A 22492-nucleotide genomic window follows, 5' to 3' on the forward strand; every position below is an offset into this window, starting at 1 on the left:
TGCAGGAGTCCTCCCCGAGGGCTCACAGCTCTCTTGTCCCTGCCTCTGGAAGCTGGCTCCCTGGTGTCCAAGGACCAAAGGGCACAGAGCACTGAGACACAGTGCCCTCACAGCCCCAGGCACACAGAGGAGGAAGAGGGAGTCATGGCCTTGGGGATCATGCCTCCTCCTTCTAGCCTGGGGCTCTCAGAGTCAAACGCCTAAGGGGCCAGATAGACAACTTAAGTGACTGAAGCAGGAAGAGTTGAAGATGGCTGATGAGTGAGGGGACCTGAGTGAGCTCCCCATCCAAAGGGGCAGCCCTGCCAGCTCCAGGCTCTGATGCCATGAGGAAGTGCAGCCCAGGGATCCAGATCTTTGCCCTGATCCTTGCCCACCCTGCCTCCTCGTCTCCCACCATGATTGCATCCATCCCACCCCCTTCCCACTCTCTAGCCACAGGCTCTTGGACCTCCAGGCTGTCTCTCCAGCCATTCCTTCAGTGAACACCCCTATCCACCCTTCTCAGCCCAGGTTGTAGCTTCCTCATCTCTTTCCACCAGCAGGTGAAAACAGGCACCACAGGGGAGGGTGGGAGAAGCCAGTGCAGCAGTGGGAAGAGGAAGGCGGCAGGGGGCCCTGAGGGCAGCAGGAGAGAAGTGAGGGGGCTCCTGGGGCTGTGGATAGTAGGGCTGTCTTGTGTTATCAGACAAGCCAAGTCCACCAGCTCAGGGCTTTTGCACTCGCTGTTCCTTCTGCCTGGTCCTCATCACTCAGCTCCAAAGTCACCTCGGCAGAGGCCCTTCCCTGACCAGCCACCCAAAGAGCCCCAGCCCTCCCCACTCACTCCCTAGAATATCGCACTGTTTACCAGCCTCATAGCTCTTCATCTGATCTGACGTTGTCTTCTTTGCATTAACGTGCTTGTTACCTGTCTGTGTCCAGGACCAGGTTGTAACTCCCTGAGAGCAGGGACCCTGTTGGTCATGCTCACTGTGGTATTCTCAGAGCCTGGCAGGCGGCAGGTGTTCTCAGCAAATATTTTTTGAATAAATGAATGCATGATATAGATCGGGGACTGAACGCATTTAAGTAAGATGATTATAAATTGTCTCTTAAAAGTTGATTTAGATTAGAGTTTTTAAACTCAGATGCCTGGAGAGGCAAGACCAGCTATGTAAAGAACTGAGGCAGCCTATCGCTAAGATGATAAATGATAAGAAAAACACAGCCCCAGGGTTACAGGTGAGATAGGGCACGTCGCAGGCTGCAGCAAACTCCATCTAAATGACCCATCTACACAGGCAGCTATCACCTCGGCTCCAGCTGCTTGTGGACCAGAGTTAATGAAGGTCCACTTGTCAGATCTTCTGATTATTCAAGAGAATCCAGAAATCTGAGGTTTTATATAAAATGTCCAGGTTTTTAAATGCAAGCAATAGATATGATTTTTTTTTTAAAGAAGAACCATCAGGGTAACCCGACACAAACCTGGACAGAGCTTACAGACCACCTGTCTGAGACCTGGTTTGGATACACTATCCTAAAAATTCCTTGGGGCCAGAGAGCCGGCCTGATTCTTCTGTCTTCCTGTCACCAACTAGTGCCCCAAGGAACTCAAGGGTGGGTTTGGAAGCATTTACCTGTTTTTCCAAGTTGTGTTTTTATGTCAAGGGGATACAACCAGCAACCACCCTGAACATAACCAAGCCTCCCTACAAGAGCTACACCCATGACCTTGCCTTATTTTTAATGCGAAGACCTCTTCAAGAGGAGATTAAGCCTCATTACCATAATCTGCAGTGTACCTGCCTCTCCCTGTTGAATATTCATTCCCCAACCGAAATAAAAGTTCCTGCTTCCCTTTGTTCAGGGACACCATGACTTTGGAAACGATTCCTCATGGCCTCCTATTGCTGCAAATACACTTTACTTTCTGAGACAACTTCCACCCGTGTAGAGTCTTATTTAACTCACCAGGAGGTGAGCTCACTTGGTCAGTAAAAAATTGGCGACCAAGGTGGGACATACTCCTTTGTGGTGCCTGTGTTGAAGGCTCAACATCACTTCCTGTGGGGAGACCCAGCAGCCACACGGAGCACTTTGCTCGGAGGATCTCTCCATGGAGGTGAGTGGTGCCAACCCCACGACATGGCCTAAGTTGTTTCACAAAGCCTGTCTGTTGGGGCCTGGCTGAGGGGTTTAAGTCCCCACCCAGAGGTAGCCTGGCTTAGGGGAGTGAGAGTCCCCTCTGTTTGGATGGAAGGATTGCACGACCCGGCCACTCCAGAAGGGCCGATGCTTGGCTCTGCAAAATAGGAGCAATCCCGGTGACTAGTCAGGGATCAAACCCCATCTGGATATTGAATCTCATCTGGAGGGCACTGAGGCTGTCTATGTCAAATCCCATGAGATATTGAGTGTCATCTGGAGTGATGAGGTAGGAGTTTGGGGCCCCCTGAGGTCACCGAATCTGTCTTTGTGACAGACTGTGATCAGAGGAGGGGTCCCCTTGGATGGGGTTAAACCCCTCTGGAGTGGCTGAGCCTGTTTTTTGTTGTTGTTGTTTGTTTTTTTGTTGTGTGTTTTGTTTGAGGATGCTTGACATTAGTGTTTTTGTTGAGGACGCTCGACATTTTCCACAGTCTGGTTTTTCTGGACTGTAGGTCTCTTTTTCCTTGCTCTCCTTATCAGTGGTTTCACCCAGCGTCCACCCATTTTATTTTCTCTTTAATGATTTAGTTACATGGCCTGGGTCTAGTTTCAGGCTATTAGGGTGCTAAATTTCCTTTGGGCAAAACCTGTGGCATCTGCATCACCACTAACCGTTACAGGATGCGCATGGGAGGTTGGAAACAGACCATAAGAAAAGACGCTGGTCCACAGTCAGAGAGCTCTTGCAATGACTAGTCTTAAGAACTTAATCAAATTTGGAATCTCAGCCTCCTCCCATGGTCTTAATGAAAGCTCCACATCCCACCTCCACCCCTGGGACCTCTGCTCTGGGTTCTGGTTTTGGAGAGTCTGTGTTCCATCCCTGGGAGCTCTCCTCTGGTTTGTGGGCACCTGGAGTGATTCCAGGTTGGCCCCTGGGTCAGTCATTTGACTGACAATCTGGAACCCTGTTTAGTCTCCTGTCAACAACCTGTTGAGTATTTTAGGCACCTACTGAGTCAGTTGTGGGGACAAGAGACCTGTATTCTGTAAGTTGTCCTTCAGGGTTGTGTTGCCCCAGCATGGGAACTGCTGTTTGTGTGACCCTTATCTTGATAATCCTTGGGAAGTGGCCATGAGGGCAAAGCCTGATCACCTTTTTCCCTTCTTTGTCTGTCTCGTTCATCACTTCCTCTTTTGTCAGCAAGTTGAGCTTAAGTTCAGGCTGGACCCTAACAGAACCTGGACCTTCTGTAAAATTGAAAACTTGAAAACCTTTTGCCAGGGACTTAACTCTCAACCCCAGCAATGGGAGCCCCAGCCCCAGCCCGCTCTAGGCTTTTGCCTCTGGCCTCCCTGGCTTGCCTTGTGCTGGCTCAGGGACTAAGTGCCCAGGCTGGGTGGGACTTAACTAAATCTTACAGCTATATTGACGCCTGCAGATGGGCTCAGCACTGTTCTCTGGCCCACGGTCAGTCGGACACCCGCTTTACCACCATGGGGAATGCCCCAAGCATTCCCCAAGACTCACCCCTTGGGTGCATTTTAACTAATTGGAAACACTTTCAATTGGATGGGTTATGCCCCAGAAATTCCATGTTAAAGAAAACTTGACTGCTTTCTCTGTGTCTTTATGATATAGATTTTCTGCTCCCATCTTCTCTAGAACCTAAGAGCCATTCTTTGAAATGCAAATGTTTCTCAGAAATTAGTGCGTTTTGTATTGTGCGTGATTCATAACAAACATTTAACATCTCTGTCTGTGTCTACCTGTGTGTTCATGTGTGTCTATATGTATGTGTGAGGGATCAAGCTTGGCCACCTCAAAATGTGTCTCTTTACCTTGATTGCTTTGGGAAAAGGCGACTCTGAGGGAAGCCTTGATCTCCCCCACCACTGACTGCCTGAAAGAATTTAAGATAAGAGGAGTGTCTCCAGGAGAGGCCATCACCATCAAGAACTCTGGGTATCGATAGACTGGGAGGGTCCTTGCTAAATCCATTCTAATCAAAGTTCTGTTTACCAAACATTTACATTTGTAAGGGAAATCTCCATTTGTAAAGGTATCTCCATCTCTGTACTGGGAAGAGGGGGGATGACCTCATCTCTAGAAACTTATCAGGGCAGCAGGCGAGGCCTTAAATCTGCATTACAACCTTACTCTTGTTTACTGTGCTTTTCTGGCAAAAGCAGCCCTAGAGGCAGCTCAGATGCCACCCAGTTCCTTTATCTCAGAAAGCATTATCACCTCTCTGGGAAGTATTATCTGGCCCATCACCAATTCCTAAGATTGGAGGAAAAAAACAGAAAGGGAGAAAGGCCAAAAAACGGCCATAAGAACACCCTCTCCAAAAATTTACCATCTTGATTGTCTTCTCCAAAAATATTAGTAAAAAGGCTCAGAACAAAATTTGGATTCATAACTAAGGAGGCTTGTGCCTGATTCATGACAGTAATTTTAAAACAATAGCTGGGGAACCTATGTGTATGTGTGTCTATATGTATGTTGTAAATGTGAGATATTTTTCTACCTCTGGATGGTATGACCAAAATTAAGAGCTCTATTGAAATTGGCTTAAAGTAAGCACTTACATAAATTCTAAATGTAATATAAATTAACCCAAATGTCTTTCAAGTTAACGTGATATGAAATAATCTTTGGTGAATGAAAGCTTGCTTAAGTTTGTTGGTTTGATTAAAATGGACATGTCCTCAGAGTTATCAGCACTGGATATGATGCAGACATGCAGCCTGGGTTTACTAGTGAGATAAGCTCATGTTATCCCCGTTACAAATTTGTCAGCAAAAATAGCTTAAAATGACAGCTGATTTTGCCCAATGTCTCATGAAGTTTTCTTGGGTAATCTAAACATAATTATTGGGAACAAATGACTTAGAGGTAAATGATTTAGAATTTATAGGTAAACTTTTAGCAATAATTATGGTTTATGATGTGTACTTAAAATAACTTCCAAAATCTCTTTGGTAACTTGAAACTTTGAAGTTTTGCCAGGTTAATGATAAAAATTCATTGGGTATTTAGATCATTTTCAAATAAGATAAAATATTAGATATTAATTACTAAATATAAGTTGATCTACTTTTGGCTTATTACAGAAAAACTAAAAGGTGTTTTGGGTCTATTGGTAAACATGTCTTGTGTTTTATTAAGATTGCACTATAAAGTAACATGTTTCGAGAAATTGTGAAAAGTATTTGTAGGTTTGTCAGGTCATGGAAGGCTAATGTGACAGAAAGTTTATAATTGCTTACTTACTTTTTACTTAAAAATTAAGGTTTCTAAGGGTTAAAATTCTAATATGTGATTAAAGATACTAAAAATTAAGGAAAATATGTTTGTGTTCAAGGAAAGTAAGATATGTTTTCAGTAAAGAAAGTATAAATAATGGAAATATTTTTGTTTGCTTTGTTAAGAAAGATAAATTTGTTCTAAAATACTAGAAGGGAAGAAAAGAAGGCCTGGGACAAATTCTGAATATAAAAAGTGACAGAGAGTTTGTAAAGGTAAAACCTTGAGGAGTTTTATGCATGGTCAAGTTGGCTAAGATTAAACAAAATCCAATTAAGTAAATGAGTTTTAATGTCAAAATTAAGCTGGTGCAAAATTAAAATTTGGTCTTCTTTCTCTTAACAGGATAATTTTCTTGAACTTGATAAAAAGGTTATAGAAGATTTTTCTTTACCTTTGAGTAAGTCTACCTAAAAGACAGAAAAACTATGTTTTGTTAAAATAATTTCCTATGTTCAAAAAGACTGTGGTCTCTCTATTAAGATTTTTTTTTGACTGTTTTAACTCTCTGTTTGCCCTTGACTGTTTCTGTTGTCGATTTTATTGAATGGATAACTGAGCATTATTTCACAGTGAGCGTTGGTTTCTACTTGATCATGTGTTTTAAAATCTTTTGATATTTTTGATAAGCTTCCACCACAAAAAATATTCAAATCCTGAATGAAGTCTTTCTTTTGATGTAGAAGAAGAAGGAGAAAAATATTTTTCTTTTCCTTTGAGAATTTTCAGAGGGCCCGTGGGACTCCTCAAAGAAATTTGCTCTCTTCCTATAAGGAGGAAGATACTAAACTTATTAGGCTTATTTGGTATGTTAAATTACATGGGCAGCATTGTCAAATAAGCGATGATAAACCCTCTTGGGGGTATTATGTGGGTAAATGTTATTGCTGTAAGTGTTTTAAAATTATATAACATTCCTAAATTCCCAATCTGTCCTGGTTATCAGTCATAACTCTGGTTATTATTTTGAAGTGTTTTATGTCACAGAAATAACCAAGTTTCTTTGTCAATTGTCATTTTTAAGTCTTTTGTTGTTTACAGACAGTTATTGATTTACTCTGATGCTTTTTCAAATGTTTTCATCTTCAGAGAGATTCACAGAAAGGACTCTGGCCCTTACTCTAGAATACAGGATTCTGACAAACTTTCAGATCCTAAAACTGAACTAGGTAAGAAATTACAGAACTCTAACAGAGAAACTAATGGCCCCATAAAACTGCTAACAGATGATTAAGATCAAGAATTGATGACACAGGACTGACGGAACCAATGAGGATGATTATAATTTTTATAACTTCATTTAAAATATTGCTGACTTTTTAAATGTTTTGTTTTTTCAGATTTAAGGAAATCTTTTTTCTCTCATCTCTCAAGCTAACTATGACTTATAGCAATTTGGTAAATTATACCTTTGTGAGCAGAATTGAACATTTATCTTTTTCTCTCTACCTGATCCCTCCAGAATTTGGAAACTCTTAGTAAGTGAATATTCTTAAATCATGGAAATATAGTTATTTGCATAAGTTCAATAAGAATCTGTTCTCCTTATAATAGGACACAATTGGAAACATTGGTTGTATTACAAAGGCTTTGGCTGGAATGTCATATTTAAAAGAAACATACAGACGCAGATATGACAAGACAGATTTTGAGGAATAAAGGTTGACTTTCTGAAATAAAGCCATTTGGAAATGTTGCCCTGATACCTCGTTTACAGAAGTTCCAAGCAATCTTACCCAGGTGAGCAAGGAATATCACTTATCTGGCAGGTGCAAGGAATCTCAGTATTTCAGGGGACCTCAAGAAGAGAGGAATTAACCCAAATTTGTAGGCATTGCAGGTGAAGTCTGATGACAAAACCGTTGGCTTGGCTTTCCTGGCCTCAATAGGCCTTTGAAGTTCAATCTGAGATTCCTTACTAAAAGTTCCAGTAAAGCAGATATAAAAGAGCCTGTAGGATCAATTGCTATTCTTGATGTACGTATGTAAATAATTGGGCCAAATTTATTGAAACTAAACTTATTTTACAAACTAGTTAGTCTTCATTTGGCTATCTTTGATAAAAATGAGGGTGATTTTAGAGAGAAAGATTATTTTAGTGGAAACTATAGTACACATGTGTGGATATTAGATCCCAGTTCTGTTAATTGTCTTTGAGGTTTTGGTTTTGTATCTGTTAACTGGACTGGATCCTGAATTCTTCTAGTCTCCTGAAATATCTGGCTACAAATCTCCAAACTAACGTTTTCCCCTTTCGCATCAGTTTCATTTGGAATCATTGAGAACTGAACCTGCACTTTCTCCTGAAGCCCTGCAAACTGAAGCAGAACAACTTGATATAAACTTAAGAGTGATCACCACGATAGCATGCCTGTTGCTGTGTAAGCCACTCAAAGGGGAGCTACAAGAGATGCTTTGATTTTGACCTGGCTGTCCTCTGAACTCAGAAACTGGTTTATAACTTGCTGCAACCACTAACCTTATTTTTCTTTTGTTTCCATAGAAATGCTTCTTATTAAATACCTGATTGCTTGCTTCCACTATATAGGCCTAACCTTACGAACAATTTGGGGCTATGCCTCTGGTGACCTGCAAACATATAAGATTAGCTGTAAATTCTGCTCCTCTACTGGTCCTTTTGACAACAGCCATGTTCAGCAGGAAGCAGTTACAGAAGATGGACTTTGGACCTGTGCCCCTCAAGAATGAGGAACAGGATAAAACTAGAGGGGGGATTTGTCACCAACTAGTGCCCCGAGGAACGCAAGGGTGGGTTTGGAAGCATTTAACTGTTTTTCCAGGTTGTTTTTTTTATGTCAAGGAGACACAACCAGCAACCACCCTGAAGCTAACCAAGACTCCCTACAAGAGCTACGCCCAGGACTTTGCCTTATTTTTAATGGGAAGATCTCTTCAAGAGGAGACTAAGCCTCATTACCATAATCTGCAGTGTACCTGCCTCTCCCTTTTGAAAATGCATTCCCCAACCAAAATAAAATTTCCTGCTTCCCTTTGTTCTGGGACACCATGACTTTGGAAATGATTCCTCATGGCCTCCTATTTGCTTCAAATACACTTTACTTTGTGAGACAACTTCCACTGATATAGAGTCTTATTTAACTCACTAGGAGGCGAGCCCCCTTGAGGGGTAACATTCACAGCCCCCACACCAGCCTGAGAAGAGGAGGTCACTGAATTAGCCAATCCCTCTCCACCTAGTCTAGACACTGCATTGGCCAGGGGTCACGTTCAAGAGGGACACCATGGGGGCTGAGGCAAAGGAGCAGCCAAGCAGAGTGCCAAGCAGCCAGTCGTCTGAACACTCACCTTGAACCTCTCTGCTGCAGTCTTGGAATTTGTGAGGCCTGTGACTGTGTAAGGCACAAACAACATCGGCAGCCACATGGGATTCAACATGGCCACCATGGTGAAGGCCTGGATGAGGAGGGAAGGAGGCAGTGAGGGTCACAGCTCTGTCCTGCTCTCTCACTCCCTGAGGCCCCCATCAAGCCACAGAGCCAGACCCTGCAGCTTCCCACAAGCAGGTGCTTCATTTGGCAGAGGCCAAGCTGGCACTGGGAAGACTGGAAAAATTGGAGAAAAGGGCATCCATCTTCAGGTCTTCATGTCTGAAGTCCTGGTTCCTGTTGTAGCTTAGCCACTGGGAATTCTGTAACTGGGGGGCAGGTCTCCCCCCACCACAGGCTCAGTTTCCCCGTTGGCATAGTGCCCAAAATCTTAACGTTGGTACAGGAGGAAAGTTTGTGAAGCACAGAAAACACACGTGAGAGAGCTCTGTCTGCTAAGGACATAGCTTGGTCCTAGCACTGCTGCTAAGGTCATATTTATTCTTCTTTGCCTTAGATGCACTTTTCTTTTCTAACATTCAAAATCTCCCTAGGCTTCAAGCCTATTCCATGCCTCACTCCCTCCTGGAGACCTTCCCTCACTGTGGCAAACCACCTTTGGCCCTGAGGATCCCAGAATGGGACATTCCAATCCACACGCCATCTCCATCCCTATCTTCTTCCAGCTTTATCTCGAGATAGACTCCAATGGTCCAGGAATGGTTCGGTCTAACCCTGCATCTTGTGAGTGCAGTGTGACCTGAGAGTCCCACTGACAGTGTTCGGTACACAGCCCCCACTGCCATCCTCAAACCTCGGGGGTGGTCCTCTGACATGTGCCTGGGCCAAGCACACGAGTCCCTGGCTGCAGACTCTCAAATGCTCCCCCTCTTGCTCCGGGTGCCATCTTCTGCCCTCCCAGGCTGGATTCCAACCTCTGCAAGCACAGCACCCTGACCTATTCTCCTCAAAGAATTGGGATTCCTCACCCTGAAATCAGCTGCTGCTTCTCAGGGCCAGTGTCAGACCACAAAGGCAAAGACCAGAGGAAGCTATATCTTTATTTAAAGTGCATTTTCAGGGCCCTATTTTGGGACCAGAGAAACTCTTCAATTTAGGATTCTCAACCTCAGGAGTATATCAGAATCTTTGGGGTTTTCACTATACATCCCACCTCCCCTGCACCTCTAGATGACTCTCCCTCCCACAGCTGCTGTCCAAGGAGTGCCATCGGGTTGGACACCTGCCGCCCACAGCCTGGAGGCCCCTCTCTCCTGGGTCCCAAGCCAGGCTGGGACTGTGACTCCTCTGCCTTTGGGAATCCCAAACACTCTAACTACTACAATCACCTTTTGATCACAGTACCCGTGCTGAGGGAGGAAAACACGCAATAATTCCGAGCACACTTAACCCAAGAGTCCCTTCCTATTTTGCCCAATTGATTTCAGCTGAATCTCTGGCAGCCAATTTGCTTCCCTTCCCCCATTATCCTGTGCTCAGCCAGATGTTAAACGCTGTCTGCAGTATTACATCAGCCCTGTCTGGGCAGAAGAGAAGCAGCAAAACCCTCCCACAGAGGATCCCTTCTGAGGGAAGTCTGTGAAGCAGATACTCCCTCACAGAAGCCTACAAGGCGGACCTCGCACATCAGTCAGAGTCACCTCTTATGTACTCAGCCAACGTCGTATCCAGAGAAGCCTTGGAGCTAGGAACTGAGGCTGAATCTCAACCACAATGGAACGAACAGTCAATGCTTCACCCCTCCCACTCAGAAGTACCCAGATGCCAGAGCCCCGGGAGTTCTGGGGGACGGCCAGCATCAAACAGGCAGCAAAGAAAGACGTTACATCCAGCGGTAAGATCAGGAGATAGCAAACAGTGGCAATGAGTGCAGTGGGTCCAAGAATGAGAGAGGAGGTGACACTGCAAGCAATCAGTGACAAAGAGATGAGCAAGATCAGGGGGCCGTAGTACATCCCTTCTAACAGGTAGTTTATGTCGCTGGTGGAGAAGTTGATGGCCTGCAAGACAGCAAGCCCGTGGGCACAGGCCAGCTCTCCAGGTGCCCGGAAGGAGCCACACATGCACGTGGCATGTGGCCTCACCATGCCTTCTCCTTGCAGGAGGGCTTGAAAGGCAGGGTGGTACAGCAGAGACAGACACACTAGGTGCACACCTCTCCTCTAACTAGCTGTGTGACCTTGGACAAGTCACTTTGCCACTCTGAGCCTCCGCTTCTCCACCTGAAAAGCTGAAATCATCATACCTACTGTGTATGGTTGGTGTGAGATTGGCCATGAGTTGTACAGTATCTGCACATGTAGACTGTGCTCAATAAAAGTTCTGTTTTACTATATTATTGCTGCTACTACCAACATCCAGAGTCCAGAGAGTGGCATGTAGTCTTCTATTCTATTGTACGCCATTTAATTCTATTCTCTTCTATTCATTCTACTAAGAGAGCAGACCTTAAAAGTCCTCATCACAAGAAAAACAGTTGTAACTATCTGAGGTGATGGATGTTAACTTACTGTGGTCATTTTGCTGTATGTACATATACCAGATCATCATGTATATTGGACTAACACAATCTTGTGTGTCAATCATATCTCAACTCAAATGGGGGAAAAAAGAAAGTGCCATAATGATGAGGAAGCATCATGGAGAAGGATGAGGAGGATGTCTGGGGGCTGACATGGAGCTGAGACATAGCGAGGAGGGAGAAAAAGCAACAAAGCTACATAAACGATGTAGTACCATTGATGTAAGAACTCACCCAAAAAGTCTATATTATGCAGTTTCTATTGGTAAAACCAAATTGGAGAACACTATGCAAAACGCAGTATCATTTATGTAAAAACACACACACCAAATACAATATGTTGTCTACGGGTAACTCACATGTGCAACAAATATACCTTACAAAGCCTGGAAGGACACAAGCCAAACTGACAATGGTGGTTTCCTCCAGGCATAAGGAAAGTCGTAAGAAAAGGTCAAGGGAGTCATCTAGACTATTTTATTTTGTCTCCAAAGGAGCGGAGCGTATTCAGGTGTTTCTGAACTTAGTTTTAAAATAAAATTTATGGAAGCAATACCCTCGAAATCCTCACGCGAGCAGCTACTTCCATCTCCACTTCCAAAGGGGCCACCTTGTCTTATGCTTCTGTGAAGGGGTTTGGGAAATTGGGCCTTGCATACAGCAGGTGCTCAGAACAGAGGCGTCCAGAAAAGGCACCAGGGCAGGCCTCAGTGCAGAAGGTCTCCTTCGCGAGGCAGGTAAGGGCCTGGACTCTGCAGTCAGGCTCTCCTGCTTACCAACCACGTGACTTTCTACAGGATTCCTACTCTTTCTGTGCCTTGATTTCCACCACTGTGACAATGGGAACAATTAAGAGAAACTACGACCTCAGAGGGTTGTCAGAGGACTGACTGAGCTAACTAAGTAAAGCACTAGGGACAATGTCTGGCTTACAGGAAGTTTGTAATCACTATGCTGACGTTCCTGAGATAAACAGAAGGGCTGCCCTGGACCCTTTCACTTCAGCCAAGTGCATCCTCCGTATTCGAGGCCTAACAGAAATTAATAATACAGTTTAATACTTGTGAGTCACGCCCACTGTCTACACACTGCATGCATACTAACTCATTTCATCCTATGAGACAACCACCCCAGAAGGTGGGTCCTATTATTATTCCACAGCTTCAGGGGGCTGAACAATTTGTCTAAGGTCACAGAACTAAATAAATGGTGAAGAATAACAGTAATGATGATAACAATAAATATCTAATGTGTGTTAGCACTCGAGGTTAGAGAAAGCATCCACTCGGTGGCAATGGTTAATTCAGCAGGCATTTTGTGGAAAACTGTCCTGCATAAGTTGGATGCTGTGCCTTTTGAGGGACAGAGTGGTGAATCTGAAATGGTTCTTGTTTTTGAAGGGGGTGCAGAGGAGGGAAGCAGCCAGATTTGTGCTTGGTGTGGAGTAGGGGTGGAGGGTGGGGTTAGAGGTACTGTCAGGAAGGAGAGGACATCTAAACTGGGCCTTGAAGGATGAGTGGGATTTTCAAAGGGCAGGGGTGGGGGTGACATGAGAAACGTTGTCAGGAGGTGGACATGCCTGGTGTGTTGGAGGACTTGACGTTAGCCCAGCCTGGCTGGAGGGGAGGAAACCAACCCAGGGCTAGAGGAGGGGATATGGGAAGAGAGGAGGCAGAAAGTTCCTGATGCCAGATCACGAAGGAGTTTGGCTTGAGGGTAAGGAGACAAAGCAGTGCTGCCTCTTCCAAAAACTAAAATGCCTGTTTCAGTACAAAGGAAATCCATGCTCCTCAAGGCAACTGCTAAGCCACAGAAAAATAGGGAAGTTGAAATTACATATATAAAATTCCAGTACCCCTGTGGCTATGGGTGATAAGTTGGAGAATCTTCCTCCAATGTCAGTCAACTGTTTGTGTGTGTTATGTTGTAGGGAGAGCAGGAACTGACACATCAACAACAATCACCAGGCAGCTCTAAGAACTCCTCTTTTGCAGAGAAGAAAATTAACACTCAGAGTGGTTCTCTGTGATTGCTTTCCCTAGAAGGTTTCCCTGAGCCATCAAGTCCTCATACCCTCCTCCCCAGGCTGACTGAGGGGCTGCACTTTCCAATGTGCTTCTACTCGGAATTTGTGTCTTTGTGTTCACTGCCCTATCCCAGGGCCTAGAACAGGGCCTGGCTCAGAGTAGGCAGTGTTACTGTTTGTTGAGTGAATGGCTAAATACTCTCAATGTCCTCAGAATGAAAGTGGCATCTCGCTGGGTTCTTGCTGACCTGCTTTTATGACCCCAGAGGCAACTGCTGATGTTTATCAACACTCATCCTGGGAACTGCTGCCTTCCTCTGTCTTCCTCCTCTCCTAACTCCCTTTTCTCCCTCCCTTGGCCCCAGGACAGTGATGTCTGGAGGAGCAGCAGGGAAGGATGGTCTCGGTGGGCAGTCCCAGTCACTCACCTCTCCCGTGGTGATGTGTGTTAGAGACTTAAATTGCATTAGCTTCTCGAAGGCAAAGGAGAAAATGGCTGTACGAAACCTGACGCCTGTGTGCTGGTTGAAGACCCAACATGAGCACAGACTCACAGACTTCAGACACTCGGTGAGAAACAGGGCAAAGCAGAGTCCCACTCCATAGCCAATGTTCCCTGACTGCTCTTCGGAATATTCCAGGATCTTTGGTGTAAGCAGCATCTAAAAGGAAGCAGGAGTTTGGATCATTCAGGCCTCCCAGTCCTTCTTTCAGGCAACAAATCTCAAACGTGGGCTGTGGGAGGTCCTCAGGTCAATGTCGGGGGCTTGTTGAATGGTCAAAACTGACTCAAGCACAATCCTGCCTTCAGGAAGGACACAGTCCAGTTGGAGGGGACTCAGAGGTCACACTGACCCAGATCTGAATCCCAGCTCCGCCACCTCGTGGCTGGTCCTGACAGGAACCAGAAGACACACACGCATGGGGCATTTCAGGAGTTAATAAAGTGACTATTTACAAGGTGTGGGCAGAGTTAGGAAATCCAACCAGGGATGGTGGAGCACCATGGAGCTAGTGACAGCAGGGAACTGTTCCCTCCCCAGACCTAAGGGGAGATGGGAGGGTGAGGTTACTGGAACCCAAAGGGAGAGAGTCATACAGACAGGGCTCCTCACAGGAGTCTGCTCACTGACCTCCAGTGACAGGGAGGGAGGTGCCAGAGGATTACACCCTGCCCTCACTTGCTCCTTCCCTCCAGTCTCCTGTTGGTGTCTCCCACTGGTCCAACCCAACCAGAAGCCACAGGGCAGGGGGACCCCATTAATGTGATCCACACAGGCCACACACAGGGGCACAGGGCAGGGTGGACAATGGCAGGGAGTGGACTGGAGGGGCAAATGGAGAATATCCAGCACACTAACGGTCACCCAGGGAACTTGTCTCCGTGGTGTCATCAGCTGTTGTTTCTTCCTGACCCGCATCTGTTCTCCCTTAGCTGGTAACAGCACCTTGGTTTTCCCCTGGGGAGACTGTCACCTGCCCCACTGCATGCAGTCTAGGCTGAATTGTCAACAAAAGTGGCCCACCCTCTGCTGGCCATCTGGTGAGCATGTGACTCCAGCCGGGGCAAGCAGACTCCCTCTCCGCAATCAAGAGTCTTGGGCTGAGGAGCTGGAGGACAGGAAATAGTCAGAGCCAATTCATCCCAACTATGGTCCACAGAGGATACCATTAGTTCCTGTCCCCACATTTCCAGAGCTGCTCCGCCATTGCTGAAAGCAGCTAGCATGTACTGAGCCAGGCCCAGCTCTAAGGGCTTTATATACTGATCTCATTTAGTGTCACCCTCTGAGGCAGGTAGCGTCATGCTCTCCATTTTACACATGACTGTTCTATGAGGTCTACTGCCGAGAGTGTCAGGGGGTTCCTTGACAAAACTAAGGCACAAAGGAGGTGAACAAATTGCCCAAAGTCACCCAGCAATTAAGCAGCAGGGCCAAGGTATGAACCCAGGCAGTGGCTGCAGAACTCACACTCCCATTCCTAGCTCTAATGTCCCAAAATGGTCTTCATTTTCTGAGCAATTCCTGGCATGGACTTGAACATGCTAATCCCTAAAGCGTGGAGTCCCCCAAACCTCACCAAGCCTGCCACTTACGGGAGCCAGCACACTTGTAACACAGAGGCAGCAGCCCAGAATCACATTGAAAATAATCCTTGTTCTTTGGAATCTCAGCATCACTCGAAGCACTGAAGCTTTCTCAATCCCACGCCTGGAGACTTCTTCTTCCCAAAGGAGGGGAAGCCTTGGAAAGAGGAAAATTGAGCCAAGTGAAATCTCTCCGCATGTATCACCCAAATGTCCCAGGGCTTGCTAGTCTAGGAGGTTTGTGACAGGAATTTTCAAACATAACAAAAGTAGAGAGAACAATATAGGGAATATCCCCAAATACCCATTCCCCAGCTGCAAGAATGATCAACATTTGACATTTTTGTTTTGTCTCTCCTCCCCTCTTCTTGTTTTCTTTTGCTGGAGTATTTCAAGCAAAGCTAGCCCTGGTGGTCTAGTGGTTAGGATTCAGTATTCTCACTGTCGTGGCCTCGGTTCATTTCCTGGTCAGGCCACCACGCCACCCGTCTGTGGGTTGTCATACTGTAGTGGCTGTGTGTTGCTGTGGTGCTGAAAGCTGTACCACTCGTATTTCAAATGCCAGGAAGGTCACCCATGGTGGACAGGTTTCAGCGGAGCTTCCAGACTAGACAGACTAGGAAAAAGGACCTGGCCACCACTTCTGAAAAAATATGCCATGAAAATCCTATGAATAGTAGCAGAGCATTGCCTGATATAGCGCTGGAAGGTGAGAGGATGGCTCAAAAACACCAAGTAGGGTCCCACTCTGCCGTACACATGGTCACTAGGAGTCGGAATTGACTCGATGGCATTAACAATAATTTCAAGCAAACCCCAGACGTATCATTTCATGTATAAATGCTTCAGCATGTATCTCTTCAAGATAAGGTATTTTCTATAAAAACTATAGTAATCATAATAATCTTTATTAAAAACTATCATTAATAAATATTAATAGTTACACATTAATAATATAGTGACAGTAAGTCATTAATGGTATTTAATATCCAGCCTGTATTCAGATTTCTCTAATTATTTTAAAAGTATGTTTTTACAGTTGCTTTGCCTAAATCAAGATCCAAATAGGGTCCACACATTACTTTAAAAGACAGATCTGATAGGCTTCTCGTGTCTCATTTTAATCCGTAACAGTTTCCCCTCCTCTGCATTTTCTGCCATTTACTTCTTAAAGAAATTGAGTTATTTATCCTGGAGAATTCCCCATAATCTGGATTTGTCTGACTGCATCCCTGTGGTGTCGTCTAACATCTTCTATCCTCTGTATTTCCTATTAAACTCTAGTTAGACCTAGACGCTGAATGAAATTCAGAATTCAAGTCAGTTGGCAAAAATATTTAATAGGTAAAAAAAATTTAACAGGTGATGTAGTGCACTTCCTTTTGCATCATATCACAAGACACACAATGTCTGATTCCACTTTTAGTAATGCTGAGGTGGATCGGTGGGTTAAGGTGTGTCAGCCTGAATCATTCATTGCCAAGTTCCCCACATCGATGATCATTGCTTAGATCCACTTCCATTAGGCTTGGCAAATGGTGATTTTTTCTAATTCTATCATTGCTTCTGTATTTAGTAGCTTGAATTTTTCTATAAAAAATAAGTTTCTCTCATCAACTATTTTGTTATCCTGACATACAGTTAGTTGAGTTAGTTGAGCTTCTTCTTCCTTGCTGAGTTATAAAACAACTACTCCATCCAGTGCCCACCAATGTGGACCAGACAATCGGGGGGTCTGTGTCCCAGCTAAGCAAAGCAGAATGTCCTCATGACACCTGTATATGTTAGAGGATTTTATTGCCTATGAACGATGTGACTCAGGCCAAACTGTGGGGCCACCTCTCCTCATTCCTGCCCTACCCCCACATAACACAGTCCACAGAGACAACAAGCTCCAGAGTTGGCTCTCCCTTGACTAAACAAATCCAAGTGTTCCATAGCCTGCCCACGGCTCTCCTAGTAACTCTGTCCATTTCTGGCCATGATTACCAGAGTCAGATTCAAAAGACTTAGTTTCAAATTTTTCCTCCTCCATTCGTTAACTATATGACTCAGGGAACATTATTTCACTTCTCTTAGTCCTCGGTTTCTTCATTTGTAAAATGGGGAAATAATATCCGCCCTGTTTATTTCATAACCCTATCATGATGGTCACAGGAGATAATGGATGGGGAAATGCTCTGTTTTTTGTAGAACAATAAAAAATGTGAGGAATTATGAGGGTAATGATGATGAAGATGATGGTAGTGATGATTGTGATGCTGCTGCTGCTGCTAACAATGGTGGTGATGATGATGGTTGGCAGTTTGTCAGCAAATCCTTACAGAAGCCAAAGCAGCTCTTCTGAAGGATTAGGGACAACGCACCCTAGAACTCTGCCTGTTAAATGGTGGACATACAGAAAGAAACCCTCAAAGGTGTGAATGCATGGATAAACATTTTTTCAAATAATCATCCAAAAATGGAGTGACCACAAAGGTGTTGGTGGACAGACACGGTGAGTTATAGAATCAAAAAAGGAGCACCAGTGAGCTGGAGGTGAATGGAAGTACATCAGGAGATGTTGTACTCACAATGGTTAGGGATGGACAAGCCAACTAACAGTTAACTGGTTGCCTGTCATGCATCGGGCTTTCTTCCAGGTGCTTTAAACTGAATTTATCACCTTTTGATTCTTGCAACAATCCTAGGAAGGACCATGAGGTGAATTTTATGCTCTCCCATTTTATACATGAAGACACAAGGCCCTGAAAAGGTAAGTAACTTGTCTGACATCATAGCTGCTAAGAGGCGAGATTCTGACCAAAATCTGGCATTAGCCAAGAGGTGCTCCCTGGAACCCTTTTTTTTTAATGAACAAGTCTGAGAAGCAAAGGGTTAAACAGCTTTTGTTTTCTCAGTGCCTTAAATACACTAATTTAGTTTGTAAATCTCTGAGGCCTAGCTATAGTTTGCAACGCTTCACGAACTCCCCTTACTACTGAATGCTCTTTTCAGGGAGGGTCTTATGGGACAACCATTTCCTGGAACACATTTGGAAAATGCCACTCTACACCTGGTGTCTCTCAAGGAGTAGCTAGAGGTAGGATCATGAGTACAGGACGTTCAAGTCACTTTTCACCTTTTCCTCATTTGACCCTCATATTCTCTTGTGAGGTGGGTGATACAGGAAATGTAATCACACAACTAGCTAGTGGTGGCTCAAGGATTAAGTGACGGGGCCACTAACCCAAAATTTAATGATCAGTGACACAGATAAATGGCTGATCCAGAAGAAAAAGCAAAAGAGATTAGAAACAGTAATTTCTAATGTTCTTGGTTGGGGGGGGGCTGTCCCTGGGCCCTTGGGCAAATCTGATAAAACAGGTGAATTCTTCCTCCAGGAAACGATTTCCAGTGTATATGTATAAAATATGTAAACCATTTCAGGAGATTCATGAACCCCAGGTTGAGAACCTCCAGACTAGAGTGAAGCGTCTTGCTACAAAGGAAGAACCAATATTCTCTCGTTGTCAGAGGATGGACCCCACATACTAGTCTCAAGCATCTCTGCTCACCGTCACCCCAAGACATGGTCTTTAACCAACCCAGGGGCTTGCCCAACATGACTTTATCTTTTGGCATTTTTGGCTGAGGCATCATGCACTGACAGCTGGGGGATGGTGTTCTTGTCTAAGCGTTTCTGTAAACCTCAGATCATGAGTGGGGTGAGCCATGACAACATGAGGTAGGAGAACAGGCCAGCATCATCCAGGGGCTGAGGGTCAGGAAACCTAGGAGAGAAGTCCCAGGCCATGTGGTCACGCCTGTGATCTAGGCTCTAGAGATGGAAAATAAGTCAAGGGCAAGACTTTGAAGGGATGAATCATAACTATGTAAGAGCCGTAGTGTGGTCGTCTGGATGTACGAAAATGTATTTTTTTCATGACTCTATTATTTGTGATAGTTAAAAACCAGAAACAGTTTTTTAGGTCAAGATGGAGGCATAGGCAGACTCTGAACTCACCTCCTCCCGCGGACACACTCAATTTACAACTACTCGTGGAAAAATTATCCCTGATACAGAATTGAAAACTGGATAAGAGGAACTCCTGCAACAACGGACAATCCTAACTGAGGTAGAAGAGGCAGAAACTCCCTTCTGGAGAGGAAAAACGCTGCCTTCACAAGCCACAGCGCCTCACGCCCGCCAGGGAGCAGCCCAAAGGTACACAGCCTCCCTGGAGGTGCGGGGCCATGAGCCAGGGAGGGCCCCCACTGTGGGCATTTTGTGGACCCAGCACAATCGAGACGAGTGGCATAATATGTGACTTTGCCTGTTACTAAAACATTGGGGAATACCCCCAGAAAAGCTGGTTCACAAAGAAATTAAAACCGGCTCTTAAAGGGCCCATGCACAAACTCACCCATTTCAGAAAGCAACCTAAAATCAGCAGAAAGAAAGGTGCAAAGTGCTTTGGTGAAAAGAGACTCACCTGACAGGCCCTGAGTGCATCTCGGTGAGAGGTGAGATCTCTCCAGGAACTGGGACATTGGTGGTGGCCATTGTTGTGGCCTGGTGTGGGCGTGCTGACACAGACACCATTGGAGTTCTCCCTGGGGCCTGCTAGCCCAGGTCTGCCCCACCCACTAGACCACCGATTTAATCCAGCTCTGCCAGGGTGGGCAGCCCACCCTAGAGACTGGCCCCATCCAACAACAAGACCTCAGGCAACTTGTGGGCCTGCATATATTGGTGACTGGATTCTCTGCAGCCTGGCAACTGAGCCGAATTCAGTGTGGCAGGGTGTGCACAAGGAGTGGGTGGAGAGTGTGGGGCGGTGGCGGAGTGTGCGGGGCTCCCGCTGTGGAGAGACTGGGTCTGCTTCGGGAGGTCGGGGCGCGCACACGGGGCAGGACTGTGTTGACTGTGTGTGAGGACCTGTGGGCGGCAGGACTTGACAGCTGCAGAAGACTTGTGCTTCTCAAAGACCCACATAGGGGGTTTACCCCACCTTCCAAAGCCTGTAACAATTGGGTGCTCCCATGCCTGAGGCCAGCCCCACCCAGCTGCAATCCTCAGAGAGCTGACAAGAGACCTAAAGGCTGGAGGCTTATAGCAATTGAAAGGCCCTGAGCCTAACAACCTACCACGCTGGGGGCCTACTCACTTAAAAGAAATACTGCAACACAAATGTGGTATTAGAACTTGCAGCCAACTGTGCTGGGGCTCCCCACACCTGATAAAGAGACTGAAGGGCCCACAACAACTACAAGCAGCTGAGCATTACAACAGCTGGCCAGGAGCATAACTCAGCCTCCCTGGGCACCTACAGGGAGAGCAAACAGGCCACAACAGAAGGACACATGTAGCCCACACAGGGGTCACCCCTGGAACATTGAGAACTGAGGGAAGCACACTGCAGGCCTCCTAAGCCATCACTTACATAAGGTCACCTGTCCAAGAGCAGGAGATGTAGCTGACCTACTTAATATGTAGACATAAGCGCAGGGAAAAAGAGGCAAAATGAGGAGGCAAAGGAATACATTCCAAGTAAGGGAATAGGACAAAACCCCAGACAAGGAACTAAGTGAAACAGAAATGAGCAACCTACCTGACAAAGAGTTCAAACAAAGAGTGTTAAGGATGCTCACTGATGTGGGGAGAAGAATAGATGAACTCAGTGAGAATGTCAACAAAGAAATGGAAGATATAAAAAGAACCAATCAGAAATGAAAAATACAATACTGGAAATGAAAAATTCACTAGACGGACTCAAAAGCAGAGTAGAGGATACAGAAGAATGGATCTGTGAGCTGGAAAGACTAGAAGAAATTACCCAAGCTGAACAGGTAAAAGAGAAAAGAATTAAAAAGAGTAAAGACAGTCTAAGGGACCTCTGGGACAACATCAAGCACACTAACATCCGTGTTATAGGTGTCCCGGAAGGAGAAGAGCAAGATAAAGGGGCAGAGAATCTATTTCAAGAAATAATAGATGAAAACTTCCTTAACCTAAGGAAGGAAACAGACATCCAGGTACAGGAAGCACAGAGATCCCCAAACAAGATAAACCCAAAGAGGCCCACACCAAGACACATCATAATCAAAATGTCCAGAATTAAAGATAAAGAGAGAATCCTAAAAGCCACAAGAGAAAGTCAAGTTACATACAAAGGAAACCCCATAAGGCTATCAGCTGACTTCTTAGCAGAAACCTTACAGGCTAGAAGAAAACGGCATGATATATTTAAAGTGCTAAAAGGAAAAAACTTACAGCCAAGAATACTCTACCCAGCAAGATTATCGTTCAAAACGGAAGGAGAGATCAAAAATTTCCCAGACAAGCAAAAATTAAAGGAGTTTGTAACCAAGAAACCAGTGCTACAAGAAATGTTAAAGGGACTGATTTAAGGGGAAAAGAGAAGACCACAAATAGGAAAAATTATCTATTTCCATGATAAGAGGGTAATGGATACAAATGCACAAAAAAAGAGGTTAGATATGATATCAAAAATGTAAAAGGAGGGAGGAGGGGAGTTAAAGAGTAGAGCTTTCAGAAAGAGGTCAAACTAAAGAGACCATCAATTCTGTATAGAAGAAGAAAGGAACAGAGCAGGACTACTAAAACACTGAGAAAAAAAAGTTAAAAAATGGCAGTCAGTACATACTTATCAATAGCTACTTTAAACGTCAATGGACTAAATGCTCCAATTAAAAGGCATAGGGTGGCTGATTGGATAAAAAAACAAGACCCATATATATGCCGCATACATGAGACACACTTCATACCTAAAGACACTCACAAACTGAAAGTGATGGGATGGAAAAAGATACTCCATGCAAATGGCAATGAAAAGAAAGCTGGGGTAGCAGTACTCATATCAGACAAAATAGATTTTAAAACAAAAACTGTAAAAAGAGACAAAGAAGGGCATTACATAATGATCAAGGGAACAATCCAACAAGAGGATATAACACTTATAAATATCTACGCACCCAATGTAGGTGCACCTAAATATATTAAGCAATTATTAACAGACATAAAAACAGAAATAGACAGTAA

At 44.9% G+C, this 22492-nt stretch overlaps 1 protein-coding gene across 1 annotated transcript in view; it reads right to left on the reverse strand.

Moving 5' to 3' along the window:
• Positions 1-20081, reverse strand: part of LOC131395971 (ATP-binding cassette sub-family C member 11-like) — a 38979-nt gene extending 18898 nt beyond the window's left edge. Inside the window, exons 1-3 of the mRNA XM_058527763.1 lie at positions 19923-20081; positions 15457-15604; positions 13787-14020 (exon numbers count right to left, since the gene is read on the reverse strand). Of these exons, the coding sequence (XP_058383746.1) occupies positions 13787-14020; positions 15457-15604; positions 19923-20032 (492 nt within the window). The 5' untranslated portion in view covers positions 20033-20081. The remainder of the gene's footprint in view (positions 1-13786; positions 14021-15456; positions 15605-19922) is intronic.
• Between the last annotated feature and the right edge of the window lie 2411 nt (positions 20082-22492).

This window comes from Diceros bicornis, chromosome 32, assembly GCF_020826845.1.
Source record: "Diceros bicornis minor isolate mBicDic1 chromosome 32, mDicBic1.mat.cur, whole genome shotgun sequence".
NCBI lineage: Eukaryota > Metazoa > Chordata > Mammalia > Perissodactyla > Rhinocerotidae > Diceros > Diceros bicornis.